The sequence below is a fragment of the Athene noctua genome, chromosome 2 (assembly GCF_965140245.1).
Source record: "Athene noctua chromosome 2, bAthNoc1.hap1.1, whole genome shotgun sequence".
In the NCBI taxonomy this organism is placed as follows: domain Eukaryota; kingdom Metazoa; phylum Chordata; class Aves; order Strigiformes; family Strigidae; genus Athene; species Athene noctua.
In genome coordinates this window covers 67,425,452-67,448,628 of record NC_134038.1, presented here as the reverse complement: position 1 = coordinate 67,448,628, position 23,177 = coordinate 67,425,452, and the positions used below count along the sequence as shown (strand labels likewise).

Below are 23,177 nucleotides of genomic sequence, written 5' to 3'. Positions count from 1 at the left end.
CAATCTGATTGATTGGTTTTCATAGGCAGCAAAAATGCTTCTTTTCAAATACAAAGAAATATGTACATATGATAATTATGCCTCTTTCACTCGTCTTGCCAGATAAAACAAAGTTCATGTTCCTGCCTATCTCCTTGAGCTTGGATATCACTTCAGGCTCCTTAAAGACAGTAGGGAAATTCAGCATCTAATGCTGCACTACTCAGAGCAGGGCCTGGCAAAATTTTCAAAGATCATTCACAATGTCAGAAAAATTTGGGCCCTGACCCTCCCATTTACTATTGGAGGCAACAGCTGTGCCCAGATGATTGTGAAGCATTCAACTGGTGAAATTTCTCATTATTCCATTTTTCGGTATGCCATCACTTCCACTGAGGAATTAGGGCAACTTTGGAGTTACTTGTTTATATATGTGTCTTCAGTCTAACAAGAGAGCTGGAACACTGTGGCTCGTCAAGAGGCAGCAGACAAAACTGGCCTCCTGGAAATCAGTTAGGAAAATGTAAGTCATTGGGTTCTGGTAATTGTGAGCTATAAACTTTCAAGAAAACATAGTAGTTCCCTGGAGGGTGAGACTGTAATGAGTGCACACATGTAAACGCATTTTAAACCATGGTGATGCTGGGGTTTATATGCTTGATATGTAATGAGTATTGGACAGAACCAAGAACAGTTTTGCCTTTAAAGTTGTTTTGATTGCATGATGTGAAATTGTAAATGTAGTTTTTCCTTCTCTTATACTTTCCTTCCAAGCTAAGTTTTTGTAATAAAACGTGCTTGGTCTGTGTTAAATCCTTGTGGTAGGGCCTCTCTTCTTTACTTGTATGCTGAAATGCTGGGGTTTCAACCCCAAGCCCCAAATTAAGGTTGATGTATGGGTGATTCCTACAGCCCTTCACAAAGGGGGGGTGAGTTTGCCTTTAAGCTTCCCTCCAGGGTGCAGCAGCCTTGCAGGGAGAGCCACTGGGTAAATGAGCCCCAGGTGTCTGCATTGAGTAACCAAAGGTCAGTGTCCCACCCAGGGATAAAAGCTGGGACCACTTGCAGGCAGGGGCAGTGTCTGTCTCTGAGGTGGATGCACTTTGCAGAGTTTCTTGTTGGGGAAGGACCTCCTGCCTCTCTGGACTGGGCTCCAGTCAGGTCTGGCCTTTGTAAGTGTGGGCTATGTAGAGATTCAGTATGTGGCTTCCTTGGTCTTATGTGTTTGGCTTGTCAACCTGGTGGTCTCCCATCTCTTCTATGGGAGACTGCATTTCACCATTTATTCCGCCCATTGTTGGTTGTGGGATGTTTTGTTGGGGTCAGTGGGATTGATGTCAATTATGTGTAATCTGACTTGTTTGTACCCCCAGTGCTCACCCATGTACTGGCCCTTTTGTATCAAATACAATTTGATCATTGGTTCATCTTTATGCTGGCTGTGTCCTTTATGCTACGCCTGATAAATGGTAAAACATATGGGTGGTCTTCAATGAGCCTGGTGCCCCAAAACCAACCACTCTGCCCAAGACGGCAGTGAGAAACAAGAGCTGAAGCATCATTTGACATTGTATGTGCAGAAAGTTGATGTGATTCATGCTAGAAAGTGATACATCCCAATTGAATCCCATTGTTTTCACAAGTACTAAACACTGGAAATGACAATACAGTGTGGAGCAGTACTAATGACTAATAGCTTAAAGATGGTTAGGGAGGGCTTTGCTGCTGCAAAAGTTAATTCACGGGTGACACCAAACACCTCAGTACAGATTTATTACATGACATGTTTAGAATAAATCATTAACACCAACGATGCTTTCTATTGATGGCAGTGTCTGGTGGATTTTTAATGTCTAATTGTAAAAAATCCATGCTTCTTTTCTTTGCATTATCAATTAGGATTTCATACAGTAGGTGAGTATATGAATAATACCTGAGATAAATGGCCATTTTACAAGTACTGGAGACTATAGTAATCTAAAGAAGAATAATATTCAAGTCATTAATTCTAAAGTCAGAAAAAATGCATTTTATTTTTTAATACATAGGTATATGTATCATGATTACTGGATATGCTAGTGAGTATTTGTATGAATAACATGTCATTTACCTTAGCAATTATCATGAAAGGATACTAAAGTTTGACATAGTCTTTTATATCTTTTCATTTAGCCTCCTCATTAATCATGATGTTGAATTTAAAACTGTGTTCTACCAGTAACGGAACTCTACTGTCAATGCTCTTTCACAAATACTATGTCCCAGACTACACTTGGAAATGGAAACAAACTTTATATTGATTTATGCAGTTTCTCATTTCTCTTCCTCAAAAGCAGATGTTGTATTCACAGATGGAAGCAAAGCTGGGGCAATATCATATCTTCAGTGCAAGTTCAGCCCTTCATTCTTTCTGAGTTCTGCAGCTGCTCTGAGCTTTTCAGTCTTCTCTTCAACAATTTCAATATAGAAAATGCAAGCCTGATTAATTCCATTTGAGAAGACTCAAAATGAAGCATTAATTGCTCACTACTCTGCACTTGTAATAACAAATTTAGTTAGGTAGCCTTTGCAATAACAAATGTAGTAAGATTACCCATTATCTTCCACAGAAATAACTTACTGAAAAGAGTCTCAAGTAATATTTATCCAACATGTTGGACAATTAGACATATGTAAGTACCAAATGTCTGGATTTTTTTTCAGTGTTATTTACATGTAAGTGCATCAAGTCTTGAAGAGAAGAAACCGTCATAATATTCCATCCACAGCTGACTTTTGTTTGTACTAGCAAACTGTTAGCAAGCATGAATGGCAGACATCTCTTTCTGTAAGGAATCAAAACCTAAAAGAGACAATGTTGCAGCCTATATACTGTAAACAGAATGTGATGTCCTAATTTCAGAGCACTATTTTTCTGTGTATTTAGCACTATATATCACGTTTTCTAACACAGAACTATTTCAGGGGATGAAGAGAAGAGCAAAACAATCTGTACTTCACATTCTGTTCAAAAAAATATACGCTAAACAAGCCTCTTTAAACACTTTTTCAGGTCAGTGGAGTTTTTAGTGTGTGGCATTCCTGAATTTGACTCTGGGAACTATCTTACTATGTGAGTTACCATCTTATGCATGTTTTGTATCCTGTAAGTGTCCTGCATAAAACACACCTTGTCCCACACTGGCAGCAGGGGTGACTTCTGCTGTGAATGTGTTATGCTGACCCAGAGAGGCAAACAATGCTTTATCTAATCTAGATATCAAGTGAATGACAGTGGATCATCTGGAAAGAGCTAAGAATGGAAAGTTAGAGACAACTCCTCTAACCAGCAGAAATGACTGTAAATCTTAAACTGAGTTACAGACTAGATGAACCCTTCCACAAGGCCCTTCTGCAAGCCCCTGCTTTAGTTTGAGCAGACATTTCTTATTACTAAAAAAAAAAAGCCCAGCCTCACTCCTTACTGGAGAATTTTGGGGGCATCGCAGTACTGGGAGGAGGGGGAAGGTGTAGAACACATGGAGGAAAATGCCTGCTGTTGGCCACCATCAGCTTGTGCAGCTAGGAATTTCTGGAAGAATATATACAAAAACTATCTCATTTTTTCTATTCTACTCATACAATGTCAGGGACAGTTAAAACTGAAACATTGGTGATTTCTCTTGAAGTTCTTGGAACAGGAACAGAACAATTTGTAGGATGCCTATCTGTCCTCCTGTCTCCAAATCAATACTATGTCCTTGCTAATAGGAAACAGTACATTTAATTGTCAGCATCATGCTTTTTAATAGCAGTTTTCTGTTCACACCCATCAAACAGCATACTCTAGTTTTATTAACTGAGGTAGGCAAGAAGTAAAATTGAAATGAACTCAATATTTCTAGTAAAATATGTAAGTTTTTTCTTTTGAAACCTTCATAACCACAAAACAAAATCACTTCAAATTTGCAAAAATTCCAAAGACCACATACAATCTTGCCTGGACCTGCTTCCTTGCTCATCACTTCGCCTTATCAAGAAGATAGCAAGGCTACAGCTCATTAGCTTTTCTGAGTTGAGAATGAGGAATATACTGGAAGCAAGTGTCAGCTGTAAATACTGATTAGGCTACTAATTTATAATTTTACTTCAACCAGTTGAAGACCAGTTAAACAATGTAAAACTGCCATTATCTATGATAATAGGTATTATTTGAAGTGTATATCGATTTCTTTTGGGAGTTTTTTACACAATACATGGCTTTGCCATCTTCAAAAACAGGACACTTCCTCAAAAGCAAATGCTCATGCAGAAATTTGTACGGAAGGAACCGTATGTTATGACTGTCTTCATTACTTGAAAGCAAGTCAAGTTCTAGTAGCAGAATAAATCCCAGTGAATCTCTACGACACGGTGCTCACATACAGATATTGAACCTATTGATTGGTGAGAATGGTTGCCAGGGATTAGCTCTGAAGTCAGAAAAAAAACCTAACTGAGCTGAAACAGGAGAATATGTTTTGTTGAGGAGGAAGTCACGTGGCTGCTGGACCATCTCCAGAGGCACAGAAATAGCCTGAGCAGAAACAGAGGAAGCGGCTGTGAAAAGTGAGCTCGGGTGGAGTTGGCTGTCATGAACAGTCTGGAGACAGCAACAGGAGCCTGAAATTCAGATTCACATCTGGTCTGTGCCCAAAGCTCATCGATTCTTTAACTTAAGGCTGCCAGTGGACAGCTTCTCTGTTCACCAGTACACCTAAAATTTCTCGGCTAGGCCTCCTTATATGACATCAGGTTTGCCTCTCCCTTGACAAATAGAGCCAACTTTTCTGATACCAGTGCAAACCAGAGAGGATGCTGTCTCTCCTTGCTGCACACCTGTGCTGGCTGCCTGCTTCCCCTGCTCTATCACATTAAACATAAGCTGCTTGTCCTGATTTTCCAATCTGCTCACAGCTTGCTCCCCTCCTAATTATAATCTGTCATTTCATGTTGGAGGAGCTAAGTACTAACTCTCATCAGTCCAACATGTTAGCCTTACCCATATGCAGGATCTGAAAACAAACAAATACCGATGTTTCCCATTTTGCTAAAAGGCTCCATGCAAGTCTCTGATTTTTCTCCTTCAAATCCCTCCTTAAAACTCTTGCAAAAGTCCTGGCAAAGGTCAAGCTGTTCATAGACTATGAGTATTGGCAATCGTGGTTACCATTTTGTTCATTATTTCCACATGCTGTGTTACCCATTGAAATGCATTTTTCACCACTTGTCTTGTATTTAGTCTGCTAATCTGAAGGGAGGAGATCACATCTTTTTGTTTTGCTCTGCCCCCCTGTCAAGCTGGAGGGTGCCACCACCTGTATTTCAGAAACCTCAGCCTGTGACAGCATCGTGATTGTTACAGTCCTAACAGTGGCACTAAGGACTGGCAGAGAGAGCAAATGGTATTTAGAGGTCACAGGCTCTTCTGTCCAGATTTGTTTGAGAAGGAAAAAAAAAAAAAAAAAAGAAAAAGAAGAAAGGAATAAGCGAGAACATTAGTTATTTGTTTAAAGGGCAACAGAAAGGATATTTTTTGCACAAAGTTGTGGCCATGCCAAATTTCAAGTCTGGATTTTAGAAATATGCCTATTTGCAGAGAAAAAAAGGAACCAGGGCCTCTGAAATGTTCCTTTGTGTTTTGCCTGTGCCTGGCAAGAAGAAAGTGAATGTATGCATATGATAAAATGGCAAGTTTCTCCTGACCCCATTTATGTTTTTTTTTTCTCATGGATAAATTCTCTGTAAGTCATCCCATGTGACTAATGTCAGCTTAAATCATGTCATCTGAATTACTGGGAGAAGGTTCATGTTTGAAAACAAAGGAAAGCAAAAGGGTTGTTTGGGTAAATTTTAAAAGTTGTATTAACTGGAAAAGAAAATGCACTGAGACTATGAACTTTTTATGAGAACTTCCTATTTTGATGGCCCCATTTTAAACCAGTAGATTAAAAGGTGAAGCACTGTATCATCATGTAACAGGATTTACTTCAGAAGAACTGTGCTAAGAGAGTCAGCACTGTTGGAAGCTAAAAAGGAATTCAACACCAGAATAAATCAAAAAGTCTCTCTCTACCTATATTTGATTTCTGAATTCTATGCCTTGGTCATAGCCCTGTGTAACAACCATGCACTCTTGACTGAATCCAATTTTTCTTTTCAAGTTAAAATTAAAAAATAACAGGAAGAGTAAAATCTCTTGCTCTCAGACTGAAATTCAAACTGCGGTACCTTTTTCAAGAGCACTTTTATCAAGTACTGATTACATAAATCAGTTTGGAAGGAGGAAGTGGAATTACACCAATGAGTTTAAAAAAATTACAGGAAACCAAGTGGGAAAAGGGTTTCCTATGTTATTTCCTTATGCAGAGTGAAGAACAGCACCAATAGGATGTTTTCTAATGTATCATTTTCCAACTCCCTTGGAATGAAACTTGAACTCTAGTTCAAGCTGTTAGTAGAGGCCACCTGGAAATACCTTTCAGTGCACATACACCTCTCTGTTCAGAGTAACTCCCAGAAAGCTTATTATTTGCAGCCACTTTTAAGGTAACAACATAATGTTAAATAATATGCTTCAAAATTTCATTGTATCAAGTCCTGAATCCTTTACTTAGATAAATGTCTGACTTTTTGGTTTTGAATAAGAAGACTTGGGCTCTATTTGGTATTAATGCTAGTGAAAAAAAACTTCAGTGATTTCAGTGGGAACTACCAAGAAAGAACCAAAATTTCCTGTTCACAGTAGTGCCCAAACTTGTGATATGGAATTAAGAAATAATATGTAAAGACTTGTCTGTGTGATAAAGTGCCTATACCCAATTATGCTATTGCTTTGCACCAACAGTCGATTCCAAGCACAAATGCTGCCTGTTCAGTAGCTAGATACCTGAATTGCCTCACTAGTCATATTACTTACAACTCAAATGAGTAAAATTCATCTGCTAAATGGTAGAACAAAAGCATGCCTACAAAACCTGGAAGCTCAGTTTGAAAAATCCAACTTTAGATGATTAAGTAGATAATGTAATAAAGCTAAGATTATTGATACAGAATTATAAGGGCCACACCACCAAAATTAACTTTCACTGTTTTTCTCCACTTCTGAAGACAGACATGATTTTGAAGAAGGTTGTTTGTTTTTTTTTTTAATAAAACCCCATATGTCTGTGATTTTAAGATATTTTTTAAGATGCCAGGCATCTGACAGTCTTTGTCTAAAAATTTAAATAAGCCTGTCCAGATCCCTTTGTAGAGCTTTTCTACGCTCAAGCAGATCAACACTCCCACCCAACTTGGTGTTGTCTGTAAAATTACTGAGGCTGCACTCGATACCCTCATCCAGATCACTGATAAGATATTAAACAGAATGTACAGTGTCACTGAATAAAAAATACCAGGATAGTATGATGACTCGCATCTTCAGTGCAGACATAAAGAAAAATATGAGACAAAACCACAGAAATGTGATTCTTGTGCCCTGAAGCCTTAAGAGTAGAGGACTCGTGGAAATCTGTCTGTGAACTGGGCAAGAGAATGGCTTGGAACATCCTGAAAACGGCATGGACCATCCCTGAAAGAGTGTGAGCTGCTGGTGAGCACAGAAATGACAAAACAGGCCAGGTCTGGCCTTTATCAGTATTCATCAGTGAGGTGGAGCATGACAGAACCAGGCAGTCTTACTCCATTAGTATCTGTTTGGGAGCTGCCTGGATCATCCAGATTTCTTTTAAATTTTGTGATATTTTGGATATAAAACACTATTTTTACACCTGAAAAGAATTATGTCCAGCACATGTGGAGACAGAGATACCATAAATCCTATGCTGCAGCCTACAACAGTGAAATACAAGACCAACAGACAACAAAGAAGGAAAGAAAGCTCATCAAGACATCTCCTTCAGCAGCAAGAGATGAGACAGAAAGCTGAACATCAGTAATTCTTCCATAATGAGCAGAAAAACTGCAGGAGCAACTATGACGTGGTCAATAAAGTCCAAGTGACAGTTTTAGCAGGGTGCTGCTTAGTATATGGGCGATGATCACACTAGAAGTGTCAGTGGTGATGACAGGGCCACTGTCTGGCTGCATGTCATTGAGGAATCAAGTTCAGATAGGGCCTCCCTCTCTGCAACAAACATTTAATTCTTCTGATAGGATAGTATATAACACATGAAAATTACATATGCATCTGGGATGAAGAATTGTAGACTCTGAGTCTGGATTTGAGACTGTGAGTGCAGCCTAGCTGGGAGGAAGACTTGGAGGTGGCAAACAGCCATGAGATGATTATTGCAATCAAAGCTATTGCCTAGATACCCACCAGTGATTCATTTTTATTTTTCCAAGTCATCATTTTATTGTGTTTCTCCACCCCATCACCCCATAAATTCTATCTGGATTTATTGACCTCCAATACAACTTATTTTCCCACTTTTCTGGTTATGGGTTTGGCCCAGTGTGCCTTAAGTATTCAGTAACAGGCTTCAGAAACTGAATGTGGCCGTTTTCTGCCAGAGGGCATGTGGCACAAGGGTTGCAATACCACCTGTCTTGGAAAATATTTTGAAAGTGCAAAGTTAAAAATCAAACAGTTGAAGTCTGAAGTTTCCAAGGAGAACAAAACTTGCAAGAATGGGGTATACTCAAAAAGACTGTTAATAAAATTGGACTTTCATGCTTAGAGCTCTGTCTGTCTTCCCTCCAAAGGGAAACAAAGATGGCAAGAAAAGACTTCCTTATCCAGAAGAAGTGATCTTAAAACACTGGAAGAAATTATTTATTTAGATACCTGCTGTGCTCCGCTAAAAAGTCTTTGATAAACTGGTATCATTGTTTATTCTCTTATTGCTGATGAAAGCTATTTGATTATAGCTGTAAAAAATCTCTATAAAATCTTAAATAAAAACCACATGTTGTGGCAGAGGCCTTTAGAAATAAAAAACATTTTAAACATACTTTGTAGACAGCCTAATTCAATTGTTTTCTTTCAAGCTGAAAGGGGACGTACTGCGTTGTTCCAAGACTTGAGAGTCACAGATACATTATTTACCAGTAATTAGGGTTCTTGTTATTCCATATTTCTATCTATACATAGAGCACAGTGATCATACCCACTAGGAAAAAAAAAAAAGAAAAAAGCAATTATCCCTGGTTTTCCATTAACATTGCACTCAGGGACAGTATTATTCACACATATTTTGGCGATTCAGATTATTCTGGTTTGTATTATATAAAGCATCTAGGAGAGGTTGCACAGTGCAGGGGAGCGTCACAAGAAGGAAAGTGGCTTTTGACAGCTGAAAAATATATTTTGAGACCCAATAAAGTGGCCAGATTCACAAATAGGTATACAAAGCACAGCAACCACCAGCAAGACTGTTTGCTTCTCTTTGGAAGGAATCACAAATGTGACTAGCCAAAACTCCACAGTCCCTAATAACCAACATGGCAAATTTTGTTGAACAACAGAAACCCCCCCACTTTTCTTCACATGCCATGGCCACTGGATGAGCATCCAAGCCAAACTCAGACCCCAGGAAATATTTCTGGTAAGACCTAAGGAAAATTCACCCTATTCTAGATCAGACAGGCCCATAAATGAAGCCCAGTGGATATATTCATATTAACATGCATTTAATCATCCAGTTAATGATCCACATTAAGTATAATCCAGGATAAAATATCTCCCATATATTCAAAAGGAAGGTGACTCCTATATACCCTGTAGTAAGCCGACCATTAGCATATTCAGTAATATTAGTCTCTTGTAACCTACCTGAAATTATGTATCAGTGTTCTTCCTGTATGCTTGTAGCAGTAGGGCTACCGTTTGAAGATCCTTAATAATTATAACTTGTGGGCATGTAATATACACCCAAAAAAATATAGACTAAATATAGGAGAGCCTCATTAAAAATTAAAAGCTCATCATATTTATCATTTGTTGTACGTCTGTACTCCCTATTCATTGAGAATGGAAATGGTTGCAAATAATACCTGATGGCCAAACATCGCATTCTGGCCCTAGCACTGCCTAATCAGATTCCTATGCGTTACTTGCTTTGAAATACAAAATTTAAATCTTCTAAAGTATTAAGAGGAAGGAAATCAGGGTGCCAGTTTCCATTCTATAGACATGAACAACTTATGATATTGGATCCCATGATAAAATGTTTTTTTTTCTTTAATAGTATGCAGTGCTTATTTGCTAAAAGCTACTATTTAACTTACATTTACATGTATCTCAGAGCTGTCATTAAAACACAATTTTTATACTATGAATATTATCCTATCCAAAACAACTATACATATGTAGTCTTAATCACATAGGAATTTCCAAGGACCTCAGTGTATAAAAGGCATTATTACATCATATGTTTGAAATGCAGATGTATCTGGGATGGACCGCTGTGCTCTAGCTGGTTCAGTAGTTTACAGCAGTATTAGTTCTTCCTCCAGATTAATGGATCCAGCTCTTAGTAACAGTATGGCCCCTTTATGCTGCTTTGCCAATATAAAATCATCCTAAAGGGGATAAAAATACGTGGAGGGAATAAATTCTGCACACACGGCTTGCCTCAGAGCACAGAATTGAGGAAGTGGGATAAATTAAAATATCCCAGAATAATCTCATCTCAGATCAGAAACCAGGCAAGGTCCTGTTGGCACACTCAAAATATGGGCCAAATAAAAGAACTTCTGCTATCAGTCCAAGTGAAAAAGAACTGTGAACTGGCCCACTGGAGTTCACTGGCAATTCTGAGGATGTAAGGGTGCAAGGTACAACTGCCCAAACGGAGACTGACTGGGACTACCACAACTGCCAGTTTTGCTCTTGCAAGAAGCACTCACAAGTGTGATTCTTGAATGACTCACACCAAGACTAACCATTTGTTCAAAGCTGCCACAAAGCATTAGCTTGAATACACCATCAAACTGAATAAATTAAAGCCAGAAAAGACAGAATTCTTTTCACTCACTTCTAGTAGAAGTCCACCTTCTTGTACGGCAGTCTTGTTAGATACGTTATCTTCTTTTACTGTTTGGCCAACTTGTTTCTTAAAGTGCTTGTCTTGAATGGCTGTTGGAAAGAGTTATCAATTTAGAAATCATAATGATTAGGGGCACTAGACTAGAATTCTTATTTAGGCACTTAACATCCATTGATTTAATTGGAAGTTACTGTCTTTGTGGTCTGTCTCAGTTACTGATAACTTTCTTTTGCTGTGAGGGAGATAGATACATATTTGGCAGTCCAGATGTTTTTTATATGAAATATCTATCACATTTTTTTATTGGACATATTTTTTCCATTAGTGTACTCTACATAAAGCAACAACCAAAACCCACAGGAAAGAAACAGAAGAAAGTTAGCAAGTTGTTTTGTTTATAAAAATATGTATTATGACAATATAAAGAAATGCCTATATAGCTCAGAAGACAAGGGACTCAAATAAGTTTCTTATTTTCATTGCGGACCTTCTTGGCATCAGATTATTTTCAGTCTCACTTTACCCTATTCACTTCTACGACTGTGAGCCTGACTCTCAGATTCAAGGGAATGTTCTTAAACTGTTTCATTTTTAAACAGAGGCTTAAAGTTTGTTTTTAGCAGGTCATTTACTACATGTAATTCATTAAAATCTCTCACTATAGATTAAAACTACATATATTTTTCCTAATAATAATTAAAACCTTCATGGGAGACAAAACAGGTGAGTGCTCTTCCCAGACATAGGTTATAATTGCTTGATCTGAAATATCTTTGAATACTCAGATTAAAGTCTTCATATCAATACATCCCGCAGAAAAATCCCTGAAATACAATCCCATTTCTGGGGATAATGAAAGAATTTCTGAGAAGGCTGAAATCACTTAATACATTGGGATTCTGCATCATCTAGGGAGTATGACCCAAACCTGTCTTTATCATTTGTTCAGCAAAAATTAAGGAGTCAGCTTCACTCTTACGGCCCCATCCCAGAGATGGGTGATACAAATATCCCTGCAGCAAACAGACATTCAGGTTTTTCTTTGTTTGCCTTTCCAAAATGAGAGAGAAGAGCATACCAGTGAGATTAGCCGGGACATTTGATACACATTGTCCCTTCCAGCTCAAGGAGAGCTGGAGCAACCACAGCCAGAGATGGTTAATAATAATTTAAAAAAAAAAAAAAAAGAAGGGTTAAGATGGACACGAATAGTTTATACCAAATCAGAATAAGAAGAGGAGACAGCCAGCAAGCCTCTAATGCTACTGAGCTTGTTGCTAAAAGCCATGACAATGGGATTTAAATTTTTAGTAAGATACCAAATTAAGAAAAAGGTCTACGTTTTTAAATGTCTTGAATAATATTTGTTGCAAATGACTGAGGATATGATCTAAAGTGATCTAAACTCTTTGGAGTAATTTCCTTTCCAAAGGACTGTGCAAGAGCCCCTTAGCAATTTAACAGCCTAGTGAGGGCCTGTTGCAAGATACATCAGCATTTTACAACAGATAATAGCAACGCAGTACCACACTGACATTTGTGATGTTTTTTTAGCTTACATTGTAAATATTTGCCGCCAGTGATAATGTCGGTCATTACCCCAAAGCAATCATCTCAAATGTATAATTAGATGTAATAAAACTGTCCCCTGGGCATGGGAAAACACATCAGGAAAATCCCAAGCTGCCTAAAACAGATCCCTACCCACATTTTCCAGCCAAAACAATTCTGTGATTTCAGACTTGTAAGCTAGGCTGCTATGAACAGGATATAGAGTCTTCAATCTGCATTTTCATTTTGGTATAGCTTTTGAACTAATTGGAAAAGGTTGCACTTTTTTCCCCCTGATCAGCCAAGCCTTCTGCTACGCCTATCCATAAGAACAGACATATGGACACTTGTGAGAATAGTTTTTAAAAGCCCAGCCCCTATTCCAATAGCCTTTTCCAGAGTCTCCCCCCTCCGCAAATATGCTTTTGTAATTACCGACATGGTGGTTTTCAGTCTTTGTGCAGGTTAAAGGACAGACAGGGAGGGGTGAGAGGAAATTAAGGTTTATTTTTTTGATGCTTTCTTTTGGCATCGTGAAAATTCCACCAGTTCAAACTTCATCGTTAGTGGAAACTATTCTTTTACCCGGCTGAGCGGGCCAGAGCTCCCTGACTGTTTGTTAGCCTTCAGGCTCACACAAACACAGCAGCAGAACCAGAAGAAGATGTTTGTTCCGCAGCTTGTCTGGCTACTCTAAATTCCATCTCCAAATGGAAAGTATTTTAATGTTATTTTGCCAGATAGAGTTACCCGTATGTTAGGCCACACACATCCGTTTCATAACATACCCTACTCACTGGCCTGTACGCAAGGAGAGCCACTGCACCATCAAAGACGAATGACACCCTTCATGGCAAGAAGCAAGAGCTCTTCAGAGACAGGGATGTTTGTTCCTCACACCTGGGGCAGCAGAGCTGTCACTCACTGTTCACTCTTGTTCTGCCTCCCTGAGCTGGAAATGCTTGATTAATTCACCCAGGGCTTGGGTGATCCTGTAGTGACAGCTCAGAAGAGGTACTGCTACTGGTACTACTGCCTGTCACCTGGAGAAAGCAAATAAAGAAAGGCAGAAAACCACATAGACCCCCAAAATGAATGAGGAGGAAAAGCAAGACATGACAGGGTGAGAATGGAAAATTGCAAGATGTTATCTGACTAGGCAGAAAAATCAGGAAAAGAAAACAGAGCAGCCTAACAATATCCCTGTCACCACCAAGAATTGAGAGGGAGAACTGAAGGAAAGTAAGTATTGGTTGTGATGGGTGGCTTGTTAGCAAAGGCTCTGATATCAAGGCAGCTGTGATTAGGCTTAGACATTACATAAAATGGTGGCCCTCTGGAGCAAGGGTGAAGCCTACAATGATGAAAACAAATGAAAGATTGGAGACTGCAGGAGTACTGTCTCTAGTAGGCATGGAAGAGCAAACTCTGGAAAGATAAAAAATAACAGCAGAGGATGACTCAGTGACCTGAGGGAAAAACTGGCTGCAGGTGTTCCCATATATCAAGAATGGGGCAAGAAAAAAAATTATATTGCAAGCAAGCTGATGAATGTTGCTGACTGTAAAAAAAAATTGGAAAGTTTTATGGAGCCTTGGACTGCTTTCTATGGGAGAGGCAACTCCAGACTAGATTGTCAGCAATTCAGCATAGAACGCTCACCTACTAGGTTCAAAACCGGCAAACTGAAGAGATGGGTAGAAGGAACATCAGAGACTTTTTTCTGAGCACAATTTATCTAGCCTGCGCTTCCAGAACACAAAATAAAACAGAAGATGGAGCTGTTCTGCCAAAGAAGATGAATGAGCATATTGATACCATAGGGTGATAAATACAAGATACACATGTACCAGGACTGACAGTTTTGCAAGGTCATGCGATCTGGTAAGCATGGTGCAGTCCCAGGCAACGTTAAAAGACCACGAGTTTGGAAATGCTGGGTCCTACAGAAGGACTGCACTGTGGAAGCATACAGGGCAGGGGGGAAGAGGGCTAGGAGGAGGAAGAGAAGGGAGAGAAAATGGAAGAAAAAAGCCCAATATGATTTCCTGAAGGAAAGGTCAGAGATCTGACGACATTGTTCCAATTTCTGATCTGAAAGGGGTAGAAGGAGTGGAAACCAAAAAATAATGTACTGTTAGAATTGACAGTTAATTAATGAAGAAAATAAAATCCACAAAAGGGATCATAAGTTTGGCTGAAGGAGTATGAGACTGTCTCAGACAGTGCTGCTGAGCCTTTCACAGCTGCACTGTCTCTCCCCAGAACACTGTAAAAACCTGAGACCTCTTCTGAGCCTCCAGTTCTGATATGAGCATCGCTATCTGCATTTGCAAACCCCTTGGCTTGAAAACCAAATCTGGAATATTGTAAAGAAGAGAAAAGCTGCCTGACACTTTAAAGTCTATAGAAGCACTATGAAACCAGCCATTCCCTTCCCCCCAGAAATAACGGAACATTTATTCATTGAAGAATACTCTTTATTTCAGAGGCATGGAAATTTCAGGACTCTCATAAAACTGTACTTTTTAAACCCATGGGATTACATTCTCCAGAGTGTTTCTGTACCTCTTCTTGCATGAGCACAACCTTCTTTCTTCAAAAAATAATTAGCAAAATTACATGCCAAGCTAAACTCTGTAACAAATGCATGATCAAACTGTACCCCCAGTTGCCCCAGGGGCCTTGAACTGCTAAGGCTACCTGCATCAAGCAACAGCACAAGTGAGAAACGAGCAGTGAAGGGATGCTGCTTCTTATCTGAACACTTTGCCTGGGTTCATCTGAGGTATGAGAAGGGGAAAATACTATCTTCTTCAGCCTTGGTATGATGCAGGCATATCAGTTTCATGCCTTTCTATGAGGAGTACCTGTGAGACCATTTCTGTCCTGTGATCCCCAGGGGATAAATTGTTTCTTAAAATAGGCAGATGAAAATACCTGAATCTATCTTGCAGGTTCAGAGAGACTGCTTTATGCTTACAAGTCTTACTTTTGGTAACTGTTACTTGAAAGGAAGTGAAAACAGGGTCTCTCTTCCTGGATCTTCTAGCTGCAGGAAGAATCAGCTATGCGTGTTACCCTGAATGCTAAGAAAACAAAACAAAACTAGGAAAAACGGTATGAGAAATTCTGCTTAACAAACCTACAACCGTGAATTGAAATGGTCTGTTTCCTCTTGCTGCATTACAGACAACACTGAGTGACAATAAGGACAGGACTCGTTAGATGCACAGTGAAATTAAACAATGTACAACATAAAGGATGGTTATCATACATTGTCAAACAATATGGAAAGGGATGCTTGCACTCTGAAATGCCACAACATACAGGTTGCACAAACACTTGGGGAAAGAAATCGGCACCAAAATGCACCCTCTGACTAAAAAATTTATGGTGCTCAGTCCTGTTGCGGAGGCTACCAGAACACCAGATGAAATTATGCTAGCAATAATGCAAAGTTTTTCTTCCCAACTTAGCGGTTTTCTCAGTCTGCTTCTTCTTAAGAGATGCTTTGAAATCTGACTGCCCTTTGAAGTTTCTCGAGTACAGTATGACATTTATTTAAGGTACAAACTGAACTGTTTGCTTTCCAGATCCCGTCCCCTCTTTCTTTCGGAACCTCTTTTCCTCCTTCACAGCGAGCCTCATCCATTTTTCCCCGCGTGCAAGAGGGGCATCAAAGAGGTGCCACCGCTCGGCAGCCCTCCTCTCCCCGCAGCCCTTGCACGGGCTGGTGGGGCCACATCGCCTCCCTGAGACCCCAGCCTGCGTGCCCCCAGTCCTGAGGAGCCCTTTTGAAGGGAAGGCGAGGGGGAGGAGAAGTCCCTGCTGCGGAGGAGGCAGACTGCTGACTAACCCCAGCCCCGCTGTCACGCAACCCTCACCGCCTGTCAATCTCCCGGCAGCTCTGACAGGGGCCTGGCGCCCGTTCAAACCCTTGCGTGCGAGCAGACGAGCCGCATTACCCTATGAAGTATTTCATAATAACAACAGCTGTTAAATATTGATGACTCCTGGCAAGCGCTGAATGCTTTTTGAGAAGGTTAAGCCTTCGTGTAATGGAACCTAATTCCTCATTATATACTGTATCAGATATCTGGAAGTTGCCTAAAAAAAGCAAAGGGGCTTAAAGGAAAGGATCAGAAAATAACTCTCGTGCAGCAGGGAGAGAGGAGAAAACCCACAGTCTGAGAGGTGAAGAGTGTTTCCGTGAAGCCAAATCCTTTTGCAAAGAGTAAAAAATGCTGCCAGAGCAATCATCAAAATGGTTGGTTTTGCTGTATTCCACTGGAAGGTTTTGTGTTTTCAGAAATTACTGCAGATGAGATAAACTTTCTAAAACAGCGATCCAGCTGCCACCGCTGTCTATGTGTGTAAGAGTACACATGGAAATTACTTCTATAGAAAAACAGAAAAGAGGGAGAAAGTTCGCATTCCTATAGTTTTTCTACATCAGCCCTGACAGATCTGGCTCATTAGAAGATTTAGTGGTGATTGGACAAGATATTAAGGATGAGATCTCAGAGAGGGTTCCCAGCAGGCGAGAAAGGGAGAAGGGCGAGCCTCTTGCCATGGGCAAGTCCTGATACGCTGTCCTCCAGTTCCCAGAATAAATTCCCCCTCTTCCTCATGCTGCCCTCTAAAATCCATCAGTCTTATCTTCTCTTGACCAAACTGTTGAGCAAGGTTGTGTCAGGAAGTGAATCAGTTCAGGGTAGAAGGTCATGCTGGACAGACTGAGTCTTTGGGATGGAGCTGGAGCTGGTGTGATGCCAGGGCAGGCAGTACTGGGGAGTCCAGCAAAAAGGCAGCATCAGAGTCAGGGTGCAGCTGACAGAGAAGAAACACAAACCAAGGAGTTCTTGGGGTGGTGACAAAACTGTTGTTTTTTTTTTTTTTTCTTGCATATGCAAAAGAGGTCTGTGTGCCTTTAGGGAATACAATTTATTTAGATGAGGCAAACTGAGAAGCTGAAAACAAGTACCTGCTCATGTTCAGTAGTGCTGCGGTGCAAGGAGTTCTGTGAGGCTTTAGGAAAGTATTTTACCTGTGGGGAAGCCAGGCCTATTGTTGAGTTGGGACAGGGAATCATGGAAACTTAGGAAGTTGTTGGTTGGAAGTGACCTTTGAAGGTCATATCGGGTCTACTCCACCCTGATAGAAACAGACCTAACTTCAGTTAGACAGGTTGCATGTGCTTTTTGTTGAGTATCCCCAGTAATGGGCATTTCACATTCCCTCCATGAAAACTTTAATTGTTTAACTACAAACAGGATTAATTTTGTAAGGTAAGAGCTGCTTATGGATTTAGGTGAATATCCATTAGAGTAAGTTCTGGACAGAACTTCCTGTTTCCACAAATCTTGGTCTGTAAAATATGTGGAATAATTTAAGAAATGCTGAGAATGGTTAAGTGGCTGTCATGAAAAGTGTGTCTATATGGAGAATGTGTGAGTTAAGTTATTAGCTATTCTTACAATGCTTTTTGATAGTTTATTCTATCACTATCTGACACAATGGGCTCACAAGAAATCACACCTGTATGTCATGTTTTTATGTAGTCTGCAATCTCCTTTATCCCATCATTTCTGAGGGATCGCAGATCCAAAGAAATGTGCCTCCATGTGAAACTGAATTGCGTGCTAACGATACAAGCAAAGGACTCACATTTTGTCTCTGCAGTTTACTGTTGCATCCTTTCTCTCTTCACATGACTCAACAGATGATCTCCCCAACAGACAACCCCACATTGAGCAAACAAGCTATTTTAGAGATCTATTTGCACCACTGTGAGTAAATATTTGAGTTATTAGTTGGTCTAGTAGACTAGATTGACTATAAGACTGCCAAAGACATGCAGTTCTCCTGAATTATCTCAAGATACAAGACTTATCCCAAGTAATTGTCTTCCATTTCATCTTCATAATTTCATTTGATTACCTACTCCTTTAAAAATGATGATTTGATGATGGGAAAATATTGATTTATAGGTTCAGTTCTGGGGCCTTAATTTTATCCCTGTATTATTCTATTCTTAGTTTAATTAAATTGCAATACATTAGCTTGCCTGACTGCGTATTTGCTTGCACACCCTTTTGAAAAAATCCATAAAAGGTAAATCCAAACTATTCTGTCAAACTACAAAATGGATCTCAAGCCTGAGTTATCAGCAACCTTGAGTAAGAAATCTGCAAAACACCTTCAAATGAATACCCACATCCCTCATAAAAATTAAGTTGATTCCAAGAAATTCCTTGCCCCTTAAGTCATGAGGTTGTAAATTACATGTCCATTAATCAGAATCAAGATCTACAGCATAAATTTGGTGTAGAAAAAAATAAATTTAAGAGAACTATTCCATATTTAGAAAACTTGCTTAACGTTGGTTAGTTCCAGAGCTAAGGACCTCAGAATGTCCAATCAATGTTGGTTTATGTTTGTTTTACTCTCGTTTTCATTTTCCTCTGTATTACACTCTGAAACACCGCATATTAAGCCAATGTAAAGCGATTTCAACTTCAAGAAACTAATCCACATTAGCCTTATGTGTCCTGCAGTGTGTTCTGACCTACCACATCCTGATTGCTTGAGTAGGATCTCAGCAAATCCCACCGATCATGATACAGATACATATTCAGAGGAATAGCACAACAGAACACATTGATTCTAGGATCTACGGAGCAGATGGCCTATCAAAACAACTTGCGGAATTTTCCAGTTCTTCCAAGTGTCCTTCATGATGGCTTGTTGGCTGAATAGCTCTTCATCTTTTCCTTTGTCCAGATATTTTTAAAAATCTGTACAAGGAAAAATAAAATTTAGGTTCTCTATATCCTCTGAATTCACATCACTTTGTCTCTCCGTGGCCCAAGAATGTAGTCTTGTTTTGACATGGCTCATATTATTTCATTCTCCCGAGGCCATTTTTTCACTGGCTTGCTTCTCCTAATGAAAATAATACAGACACGGACATTGGGGTCCACAGCAGAGGCAGCTGCCCTTTGAGGAGAGGCTAAAACGGCTGTAACTGTTTACTGAGGAGAGAAGGATGAGGGGAGATGTAACAAAGGTTTACAGAATTGTAAAGGCAACTGATAAACTGAATGCAGAACTGCTGTTCACCCAGCCCCACAATATGCGGACAGTGAAGTGCCCAACATCATCAGTACAAGAATGCTTTAAAACAGATAAAAGAAAGCAATTCTGGATATACGAATACCAGAATAGAAGGACCACTGGTGTGACACAGTAGTGTATTTCTTATGTCGTTATATTCTCACTGCAATGTCATGACCTTGTCCATGAAATCTGTTGCAGACAGAAAATAAACAACAGATGAACAAGAGCAGAATCTGTGGATGTGAAACAAAGTATATCACAGAAGCGACAATAAGAAAAATCGGAACCTTATGAGAAGGCCTGTGTGTGACTAAGTTTAAGCATATGATGACAGACCAGCTTGTGACTAATCAATGCATAAAAAAAAGAGAAAAATTTATTTTATGATAAACAGCCTATTGAAATAAATTTGAGTCTGAAATATTTTTCAGTAACATAAGTAATGAGACCAAAATCCATTTTTACTGAAAAGACAGCTAAGAGAAAAGCCATGTGTGTTCATAAGTAAGCAACTACCGTCTACTGGAATCTTCCCCAGTTTAAAAATGATTTAAGAATCACATCTTATAGAAGAAATGCAATGAAGTCCTGATAACAGATTTATCTTGAGAATATCAGAACATTTTTAGTCTTTATTAGCTGCAGAAGACGTGCACCATTTTACCCTCTTCAATTTAGATCTACACTTTAGAACATTCAGTAAATCAGCCTCTGAAGAATGAAATCAAATCAAAGACCAACCGTGAAAATAAATGCAGCTAGGAAAGTGTATGAGAAAGCATCTCTCCTTCTTCCTGATTAAATCAACCTGACAATGACTGACTTATGTGAGATTTACATGATCTTTGCTCGCCTTTTTGGATTTGATAACCTCTTTTCCAGGCCTGTGTTTCAAACAAACTATCTCCTGAGCTTCCACTCTTCAATTTCTACTGCTTTTCTAACATTTTTGTCCCTTTATAATTTCATTTGCACCACTCTGCATGGAAAGGCACAGGCTAAATTCATACCTGCTAGTTCCAAGAGGGAATTTAAGTCAGCGTCTCTTAGAAGAGAGTTGAAAGAGCATGTGTCAGTAGACCAGTATATCACCCAAGAGACTGTTTAAAAATAGCCAGAGCACACGATCTGGAGAAGATAAAGGAAACCTTTAAGATGAAATAAACATTGCATCTAAAATATTCACACCGAGACCTTAGTGCACAGGATGTGCATATGTTACCCAGAAAACCAAATCTGGCTTCATCAGTTTCAGAGTTAGAAATATCTTAAGAGAGTTCCTTAATATCTGCTTTATATAGCAGCCATACTGTATCTGATACTAAAGGCAAAGAAACAGCCACATTTGCTTTCCAGTGTATTTTAATTAAGCAAAAGCACTTGACACAATAAATGCAAGAATCTTCACCTTTGAGTCAGATGTCTATCAGTGCACTGCTGTACAATCACCAATAAATACACATACCCCACAGAACACGGCACTCTCTCTCTAAGGCAGAGCTACTTTACTTTGGTCTTTTCTGCTTTCTGTGGAGACTGCCATGATGAGATTGACTGTATGAAGAGCTGCCTTGAGAGGTTAAATGAACCTAATGACCTGTGGGAAAAATATGCCCAAGAGGAGGTCCTTGAGCTTTGGCTTTTCTACTTCAGGAAGTAAAAGAACGTGCCGAGACAAGATACAGGCAAATGAAATCTGAGGAAATCTTCAGAATCAGTTTTCAGGATCATTTTAAAAGACTGAACTATATTCCAGAACTTTTTAGAATGATGAAGAAAACCAGTAACATGAAAATCTTACCCAAAAGCTCAGAATTAAGTACAAGCCAACAACAGAAGTCAAAAATTGAACTACCAGAACCCTAAATTGATAATGTTACTATCCCTGGATATGTTTAATGTGTTTTCATACACATTAATTTTTTAATTATGCATTTAAAGACTAGTCCTGAAAAGCTATCCAAACAGATGGACCTTGCTCCCAACTGGAATCCCTTGTAAGTCAGAGGGCCTGCAGGAAAGACATTATGGTTTGTTCAAAAATAAATTGCATTGAAGAACAGGAACCTTCTGCAGAATTAGAAAATGCATGAACATGATGTGTTCAATTACTACAAGAACCTTCATTTTTCACTTCCTCACAACTGTTTTGCTCTGTCGTTATTCACAGCCAGGTTCCATACTCAGAAAAAGATCCCAAGCAGACCCTAAGTAGGCCAGTAGTGGGCTTACATCTTCTCTCCACCTCGGCATGAGAGAAATTGAATTTTTAAAAAATGCCACAGTCCCTAGGTCAACAACCAGAATTAGGACTTTCAAAATTTCTAAACATAATGAAAAATAATATATTTTTAAAAGGCAGGAAGAGTAATACCTGAAAGTTCTAAGAATATAAATTGTGGCCCTGCTTTGATTTGCTCTTCAGTTTTTAAAAACAGAGAGTACTTAGATATAGTGATAAAATTATAAGGCGACCACAGAGTTCTTATCAGACTTCTCCCATGTGAAGACAAGGAACAACCAAACAATGTTCTGTATTTCAGAAACAAAGTTCTAGTTAATAAAATATAACCTTTTCTCCAGTTTCAACTCTTTTGTGTATGTGTCATTGACTTGAACAGGCAAGTCTGACTCCTGTGAAGGTGCCTGCTACCTTGACTCATTGCAAGCTACCAAAGAAATAACGAGTATTCTTTATAGAATAAGGACTGGAAACTGGTCTCCCACTCATGAAACATAAGGGATTGCAGCCTCAGCCTTCAAGGCAATTATAGTTAATTACAGCTTTCACCAAGTGATCGATACTAGGTGAATAATATGTATAAAGAGAATTATGATACATAAATTACTTCGAGTGCTTCTTATTCTGCCAAGGTCTTCTGGATGAAAACTGGTGATTTCTTACCTGCTGACTCATCAGATCTGTTTTATACTCATTATGTGACAATCAGTTTGTTTATACTGGTTTTTCATCAGTTCTAATATGATCCTCATTGGATATGCACTGCGACTTGCTGACAGAGTCAGGTCAATAACTACGGAAACAAAACTTTTTAGAGCTATGCTAAGGAAAATACGAATAGGTTTAAAGCAGAAAACGAACATAGCAAATTGCAAAAAGCAAAAGCAAAGATGTTTTTGCACATATTCTTAAAAAATGCGGACGTTAACTGGACAAAATGTATACTCTAGACTTTGTTTTAAGCCGAGTATTTTTCAGAGGAATCATTAAAGACTTAGTCTATGAATGCTGCATCCAAAAGAGGAACATTTTTTCTCCTGCCAGGGCAGATTTTCAGGGAGGAGGCTCATTTCTGCCTTGCTGGTCTGGCAGGCAGCAGAGCTCTATTCCTCTGATCAAGAGATCACTTTCATAACCACTTTTCTGAGGTCACAAATGAGTCTGCTGCAGTCACGCAACCCTTCGCCTACCAGAGCTTACTATAACAATACAGGTTCACGGAAACCTTTTAAAGAGGCAGCTCATCCTTACAACCCACACAGATATAAGGC

General features: G+C 39.3%; 1 protein-coding gene across 1 annotated transcript in view; it reads right to left on the bottom strand.

Annotated features, from left to right (window-relative positions):
• AHRR (aryl hydrocarbon receptor repressor) overlaps nt 1–23,177 on the bottom strand; it is an 86,113-nt gene that overhangs the window by 17,202 nt on the left and 45,734 nt on the right. The window contains exon 4 of the mRNA XM_074897795.1: nt 10,980–11,080. Coding sequence (XP_074753896.1) covers nt 10,980–11,080 — 101 coding nt within the window. The remainder of the gene's footprint in view (nt 1–10,979; nt 11,081–23,177) is intronic.